The sequence below is a fragment of the Drosophila pseudoobscura genome, chromosome 2 (genome assembly GCF_009870125.1).
Source record: "Drosophila pseudoobscura strain MV-25-SWS-2005 chromosome 2, UCI_Dpse_MV25, whole genome shotgun sequence".
Lineage (NCBI taxonomy): Eukaryota > Metazoa > Arthropoda > Insecta > Diptera > Drosophilidae > Drosophila > Drosophila pseudoobscura.
Window position 1 is genome coordinate 23555590 of NC_046679.1, and position 8414 is coordinate 23564003.

General features: G+C 42.5%; 1 protein-coding gene across 1 annotated transcript; it reads right to left on the minus strand.

The window, feature by feature from the left end:
* Positions 1-6640: 6640 nt before the first annotated feature.
* On the minus strand, positions 6641-8414 carry LOC6897659 (probable citrate synthase, mitochondrial). Its single transcript, XM_002137762.4, has 3 exons — positions 8247-8414; positions 7213-8187; positions 6641-7147 (listed from the first exon to the last, which is right to left on the minus strand). The coding sequence occupies exons 1-3, from the start codon at positions 8310-8312 to the stop codon at positions 6731-6733; spliced, it is 1458 nt and encodes a 485-aa protein (XP_002137798.4). The 5' UTR covers positions 8313-8414; the 3' UTR covers positions 6641-6730.

Genomic DNA, 8414 nt, shown 5'->3' on the forward strand with positions numbered 1-8414 from the left:
AGGATAAGCGACAACTGCAGTCCATTCACCAAAACCTAATTCAACGAACAATGGCCCAGAGAGACAGAGAGAATGGAGCCACTGAGACCCCCCAACCTCAACCAGATGAGCTCCATGCAAAGGACTACGATGACGACAAAAATGGGATGATACCAAATTGCAAACAATGCGGCAAAACTTTTCCTGGCCGTAATTAAGCCAGAAGTGTACTCATAGAGAGCGACTGACGGCCAGAGAAATTGGGTTTCTGCTTTTAAATTGCATCCGGCACTACGCATACGCCCGGTGTGTCAGTCACATCAGTCAAACACCTATTTATTGGTTGCCTACGGCTGGTCCATCAGAGACCCGACAGAGGCCTCATCACCTGCCATTATCTCTACCTGTCTCCATCTATTTATCGTTTCACTATCTTGCTCTCTCTCTCTCTCTCTTTGTCTCTATCCTAACTCATTGCATAATTTATGCTTTGACAGTAGGCCATCACTCATACGCCCCATTGTCTGTGCGGGATCTTTTTTCTGCCTTTTTCCTGATTTTGACAAAAATTTAAACTTCCTCATTTACACAGAAATTTCCGCAGTATTCCCCCGACTGTTTACATTTAATTTGATTAGTTTCCCCTGCTCTTTTGAACTTCTCTTTGGAAATAGTTTGGTTAATAAAACTTCCCTTAGAAACCAACAAAAGTCAAGAGGAATAGAGTCAAAGAACATTCGCGGTTTCCCATTTCACACAGAAACCAACAAAAAAAAAAGAGAAATTCAAGAAGGAGAAACACAAACAAAACCAAATAAAAGGAGAATCAGAGAAAGAGAAATACCAACATAAAAAAACGAGGGGGAACGTTGTGAGCCGCAGTTAGGGCCGTGACTCTACATTTATACCAGCCAGTATGGCTCCCCTCTGCCAGGAGGCGCATGGTGATCAAGAATGCATATACTTTATGGGGTCGGAGGGGTTCCTTCTGGGTGTAACGCACATCCACATTCACCACAAATCTAATATACCCCCATACTCCTTTTGACTATCGGATATATAAAGAAAGATATGGACAGAAACTTATAGGTAATGAGTCGGTTGTTGATACTGATCAAGAAGATATATTCAATATGGTGTTAAAAGTCCCAAGAGCACCTTTGTGTATATTTCAAAAATGTAGTAAAATCGTAATACCCTTTACAGGGCACCCACCCAGGGCACAGAGGATGTGCGATGTGCAATGTGCGAAATGGTGGGAAATACTGGGGAAGCCCATGCACAAATATCATGAAAAGGCATCTACGAGTATATACCCCATCTTCTGTCTGCCCTAGACAGCTAAACTCCACTCTCTCTCTCGGTTTCTCTCTCCCTCTATCGCTCTCCTTTTCCTTCCTACACTACTCCCTCCGCCACTCACAACCTTTCAAGCATTGCTGTGCGGAAAAATGGCGAGTATAATCGCAATTATTTTTACCTGCCGGCACTTTTAGCACATTCCGTCGGGCAAAACTATGTGCGAATATTTCTTCGACTGGAAAATGAAATAGTGAGCGCTACAGAGGGTAGCATGCCACAAAGGGGGGCTGGTGATGTAGAGCACTAGACAAGGAAAAACTGCTAGAAAATGTTGGAGTAAAAAAGGCGAACTAGAAACTTTTGAAAGTTATGTTAGGTAAGCACTTGCTCGTAAAGTTGTTGTTTCAGTAGCTCATTTTATGTACATTATAAATCGGTTAAAACTGCTTGGGGTAGGGGTTTGTTAAGGGGGGTTAACTTCTAACTAAATTGAAAAGTACAAGTGTTAAGGGGCAAAAAGAATCAACAGAGAGATTGAAAAGTTTCCTGGATAGGATAGTTGGCATAGGGAATACATACATATTAAATAAATATAAGTATCAAACTATTATTTATTATAGTTATCAGAAATGATTTAATAACGGAACATATTCCCGTCAAATTTAATTTTTTTGTCTCAACAATCGCCTCCACCATTAAATAAACATTAATTTCTTTAAATTTGTTCAACTCTCATTAGCAGTACAAACAAGTATCGGAAAAAGCCATTTAATTGTGAACAATGCAAAAACAGTAGGGATAGGGCCATGCAGTATGCATTATATTTAATTAACCTGTAATTAAAAGTGATTTAATTTAACACGTGTTCATTGGATTCAATGGGCCAATAAATACAGAGCCGCATATCGAACTAATTAAACAATTATTTTAAATGGCAAACACAGAAGAATATTGTACACAAATAATTGGTTTTATGTTCAAACGAATATTTGAATGACACTCATAAAAAGGGATCAACATTCAGGCAACGTTTTCAGTATATTTAAACAACGGGATAAAGGGCAAAGATTTTTCTGTTTATGGAATATAAAAAAGTGGCAAGAGAATTGGAAATGAAAGAAGCACGAGTTCAGCCCTCGTGCGGCAGTGGAATGCAATTTATCTGAGTATCGAGCGGACTGGCAAACTTCCTGGCCACTGTCAAATGGAAGCCAACAGTTACTGGCACTCTGTCAGAGAGTGCCAGTGCTGCTGTTGCAACTGCCTTTGCCGCTGGAGCTGCAACGGCAACTGCTCTTTCAGAAGAATGTCCTTTCCTCCTCCTTGGGCGAGTCTTTGTTTAGAGAGGAAGAATTATAATTTTCCTGCGTACCCGGCAAACTTTTTACTCAGCCAAATACATAGAAAAGTGCAGAAAGGTTTTCCCAAGTCGAAGCTGCGGATACACTTGTCAAATCATCGTTATTATATGATAATGTCATAAGAATAATAAACTTTGAATAAACTTAGGCCAAGTGATGTGGAAACATGTGACGCTCGGGTGGATCAATTATTCCCATGCGACCCGATTACTAGGGTTCGAGCAGCGTGCAGAAAAAATAACGCTTTAAAGACCAAAGGAAAACGCTTTCTTCTTTTCCTTGAAAGTTTTATCTCTTAAAAGTCATAGCCCCTCTTAGAGGGTGTAATAGTAGCATGTATGTGTACATACATATCTACTCTGCACATATACATTGTTATATTCCACATAGTCTGATGTGTTTGTCTGCGAGATGCTTTTGTTGAGAGTAACTGCAACTTATTTTGCATATCTTAAAAAATAGAACATACGCAGATCCATCCCGAGCATTCCCATTCCCATTCCCAGGCCCCGACTCGCGCCAGAGACCATTATAATACAATAACAAGGAGAATGGGGAGAGGGGTTTTTGGGATGATAGTGCAGCTGCTGCCAGAGCCATAAAGTTTTCGGTCTATAAGGAAGTTATGGCATTTCCCTCTTGGCTTCCTCTCTTGGCTTTGGCCAAAATAAAAAATTGCCTCAGAGAGCTGGAATAGAGAGAAATATTCAAATTTCAGCTGCGTGTACTGCTCGCCGACAAGAAAAGTGATTATAGAGATATGGGGGGCCACAGAAAGGAGTACAAGTCCATGGCGAATTCCTCAGCTTGGCTTCTCCTTCTGGCTTCTTGGGCGGAAGTTAATGAAATGAGACCACAGACAAACTGCTGTTGGCCAAAATACACAGAAAAAAAATAGAGTGGTAGAGGGAGGGAAGGGGCTTTAAGTGAAACTTTTTAACACTCAACACTCGAGTGGCTTTTTTTCCAAGAGACTTTTTGTATTCAAATTAACAGAGTGCCAGCGATGAGAGATGTACACATGTCCTTGCAGAGAATCGAATGGTTTGTATCCCTTTGGCTACGATTGGTTGTTTCATCTCGGTTTTGATGGGAAAGATGGGTTAATGTTAAACATTGAGAGTCGCAAGATCTTTATTTACCTATGTACCTATACCTTTCTTCTCTTCAGTCTTCTCCTGAACACAAATTATATTCAATTCAAAGATTTTAAATAAAATCTCAATAAGTATAAGCCATTTCAGAAGCAATCCTCCAATTCACTTATCAACGTAATCCCTAGCTAAATTATTCCAAATATTCCCGAGTTCCATCTTCATCTTTAATCCCATCATACTCTTTATTTCACTCCCCATCAATGGGTATGGCAAATGCCATAGTTTGGTCAGTTTTTAAAATATATCCCAGCATAGTTGCCTGCCAGACACAATTTTGCACAATTTTTAATCTACGGTTTTGTTTTTCCTTCGAGTGCCATGGGTGGTCAAGGGTGCAGGGTGGGAGGGGGGTTGCAATACGTGTAATAGTGGGGTTGGGGTTGGGGCTGGGGAGGCAGTGGGTGGCGATGGTTTGGAAAGCACTTTCGCATTACTTTTGTTTTAATATTGCAGCAAATGGCTGAAAGCAACTTGGCATATGTGCAAACATTTTATATGACTACTACCACACACGCACTTTCCCTAAACATAGATACACACGAGCACAGACATAAAAAAAAGACACATACATTGGAAAAGTCATATATTGTTATACCCAGTGCTTGTAAATTACAAGGGTATTTTGTGTATCTAAAATACTGATGGATGATGGAAGCAGCATCGATCGTCTGTATAAACACCCTGATCTTGGACATTATATGTTTAATTTGGGAAATAGTTTCATGGATACGAAAGTTCAACTTTTTCCTAGCGATCCACAAAAAACTATCGCGATCAGACAATTAAAACAGGCAGAAGGTCTTGTGCAAAGTGTAAGTGATAGACCGCCAGCACTCATTATTCTTACTTTATTCCCGCTTCAATTATCTACTATATAGATATCATATACAAAATTAAAGCCAAATCATTACCAAATAAGCAAAAATAAGTCAAAACCAGTGGTATTCTTAATAAAGCTTGTAAATTTCATCCTACCCCGATAGTCTATTGATCTATCTATTGTCCTTTCATATTCGTAGTGAAAAATATATTTGTGTTAGGGTACCTTTTAGTCGTTATCTTCGAGAATAGCGTTTTTAGGTTCTATTCTTTTTTTGGGTCTGTGGAAAGGAGCAGGACTGCAGCGACCACATGAACGGGGACGGAATATGGCTGATGCGGATGTGTTTTATTCGCCACTCACTCGCGGACAGAACACTACCCTGCCCCCTTGCTGTGTGTGTCTGTGTGAGTGCCCGTGCTCAAGTGGGTGTGTTTATGTGTGGTAGTGTGCGTGTGTGTGAGTGGAACGCTTTCCCTTTCTGAGCAGCCAAGGCCAAAGCCAGACCGTGCCGCTGCATTTGCCAACACCACCAACACCCTACTCCAAAACAATTTCAAATTATGTTAAAAAAAAAATTAAACAAAAAACACACACACACACACATGCTGAGTGGGCTGGTGGGCGAGCGTTGGTGGAGAAAATTGCAATAAAAAAAGTTTTTGTGTGATTTCCCTCAACAATAAAATAACTGTGCGGGCGAAAATAGTAAATGCTTTTATTAAAACGTTTTGCAGCTTACTTTTCCCCGGCAAACTTGTGTAAACATATTTCAACTTTTATCATTTACATTCCTTCCTCTCATTCCTCTCGTCTTTCTACCCAGAGGCACCTCTCACTCCACCAACCTCCCCGCCTCACCACAAATCTCCCCTGCTCTCCCAGCAATTAATAATGTGTTAAGGATGGAGGGAAAAAAATATCTCATAATCATGATTATTTTACGAGCATTTAATGCAGGAGAAAATTTATTAATGCGGTTCTGTCCAGTGTCAAGGCTCGTTGAGGGTTTAAAGTGGATGGATTCAATATTTTTTGCACTTTGTTGTTCGAAGTGAAAATGTGAATCTTGACTGGAGTGTAAAAGATCAATTAATATGCGCATTCAATTCCCAGCAGAATTATTTTTCTCACTTTCTCAACCACTAAATTGGGTCACTTGTTAAGTGGAACAAACAGGCAACAAATGTGTTCCCATATAAAAATTAAAATCGCATTCAAGTGGAAACCAGGGACACAGTATCCCCCCGAGGGAGGCCGTTGCTGCGGAGAGGGAAATAACAATAAAATATCACTCATAGAAATAACAACATTTTCCACAAATGAAACAAAAAAAAAAAAAACAGAGAGAGTGGAATACAATCGGACTGAAAAGGCCGAGAGACAAACAAAAGAGGAACTTGGACTGAAATCAATCAGTTGATGGAATGCTTTTACAAAAATTACAATAATCATGAGTACATTGAATGGTATTCATTGCGGTGCGGTGGGGAGCTCCCTCTTTATATGCACATATTAATAAGTTTGATTTGTCCACGGGGAAACAACAGCAATGTGCCCTTAATTTGAAGCAGGGCTGCTCTTTGTCATGTCAAAGATTGAATTTGAAATTTTGCTTTTTAGCACCGAATTTCCAAGTGGTTTTACCCAGCAAACTATGGATTTTCTGGCAAATCCATTTGAATATTCAGTAATTAATTATTATAATTATTCTGGAGATTTTATTACACAACTAATTAATGGCTGCGATTGAAGCCGACGGAAGGAGTTGGACGGAAATGTGAGACGTGGCGTGTGACTGACGGATTGGCGGAGAAACTGAGCCGCAGACATCAAAGCTGTATTTTTGTCTTGCCCATAATTAGTACTCGCTGGGCCATGCCTCTGTTAGGTGGCATATCCATCCCTCTCCTCCACTCCACCACATATCAAAGCAAGTCTGAAACCACATTATAGGATTGCACTGAGTGACAGCAAAACCCAATTACCTCTTGTCAAACACATGAATATGAAACGAAAGCTCAGGTCTATTTTAAGCCCCAATGTTTGCCAATTTTTTATTTACTGCATTATTTTGCCAAATTACTCCTTCTTTATGGTTGGTTCCACTCTTAGCACTTCTTGGGCCCCTTCTTAGACTTCTTACCCTTGTCCTTCGACTTGGTAAGGAACTTGCACAGGAAATCGGTGGTGAAGGATTTCGGCCTCTCAATGGGAGCACCCAAAGCACGAGCCCAAATCAGTTGGGGCAGAACCCCCAAGGCACGGGACACCCCGAAGAGAACCGTATAGTATTTCATCTCAGTCATGCCGTAGTACTGCAAGAGCACGCCCGAATGGGCATCGACATTGGGATAGGGATTGGCTACCTTCCCCAGTTCCTTAAGCACCTTGGGTATGAGTTTCCACAGGCGTGTGACAAGCTTAACACTCGGATCGTCCTTGCAGTTCTTCATCGCAAACGCGTTTTGCAAGGAGAAGCGGGGATCGGTCTGACGCAGCACCGCATGTCCATAGCCGGGAACGACCTGAAAGAGAGTATGGATTGGTGATGGTTTTCCAAATTGGAGGTGCTGGAGGAGGTAGAACATACCCGACCACTCTTCAGCGTATCATTAATAAACTTGAGTATCTCTTCATCCGTTGGCTCACAGCCAATGGCTTCGATTAGTTGGTTCAGCCACACCAGGACTTCCTGATTGGCCAGTCCATGCAGGGGTCCCGCCAGACCACACATGCCCGCCGAGAACGATAGATAGGGATCACTGAGCGCCGAGCCCACCAGCTGGGTGGTGTGGGCCGAAACATTGCCGCTCTCGTGATCGGCATGAAGGATGAGATACAGTCGCATCAGATCCACAAAGCCCTTGTCCTTGTAGCCCATCATATTGCAAAAGTTGTCAGACCAGTCTTTAGAAGACTCCAACTTGCGGTTGCCTTTTCCGCCCTTGAAGATATTGCAGTAGATGACCGCCGCGACAGTGGGCAGGTAGGCGCACAGGTTCATGGAGTCCTCGTAGATGTACTCCCAGTATTTGGGTTTCTTCGCACCCTTTGTGTAGGCCTCCACGAACTTGCTCTCCGGATTGAGGGCGGCGCTGGCTGCACAAAACTGGGCCATCGGATGGATACGCTTGTCCATGCTGTCCAGCAGCTTGAAGCAGTAGTCGGGGAGCTTGCCCCGTTTTTGCCACTCCGTGGTGACGTCCTTCGCTTGCTTCTTGTTGGGCATCTTCCCAGCCGTGAGTAGGTAGAACGCTCCCTCTGGTGTGCCCTCCTTGCTGTCCTTCTGGACGCGGGGCAGCTTGGCGCACACATCCTTCAGTGCTATCCCGCGGTAGAAGATCCCCTTGTTGGGGTCCACATATGAGGTGTCGCACATGAGGAGCAGCAGACCCCGCTGTCCCCCCATCACATTGCTCACCTTGATATCGCCCAACTTCTTGTCGCCGTGCAGGCACTTGATGCCCAGCATCTTCTCGCGCTCCTGTGGTATCTTCTTGGCCAGCGCTTCCTTGAGGCTGCCACCATCGCTGTACTTTCGCAGGGAGCTCAGCTGCGGGTTCGTCTGCACACCATTGATGAAGGATTAGGAATAGGGTTGTCAGATCTAAGGCAGATCCCTACCTTCAAATAGAACTCCCCACACTTCAGCACTTGGTTGGATCGAGATTTTAGTAGTGATCTACCCATTTTGAAAAAAAGAAAGAAAAAAAACCACAAAAATTAAATTTTGAATTTAGGAAAAAAAAAATCGAGTGTGCCTGTCTGGCTGTAGGCGAACGACTAAAATAA

Coding starts and splice junctions, on each gene's coding strand:
- LOC6897659 (XM_002137762.4), bottom strand. CDS start 8,312: ATGGGTAGATCACTACTAAAATCTCGATCCAACCAAGTGCTGAAGTGT. Junction 8,188..8,246: donor GTGGGGAGTTCTATTTGAAG/GTAGGGATCTGC, acceptor AATGGTGTGCAG/ACGAACCCGCAGCTGAGCTC. Junction 7,148..7,212: donor ATACGCTGAAGAGTGGTCGG/GTATGTTCTACC, acceptor ACTCTCTTTCAG/GTCGTTCCCGGCTATGGACA.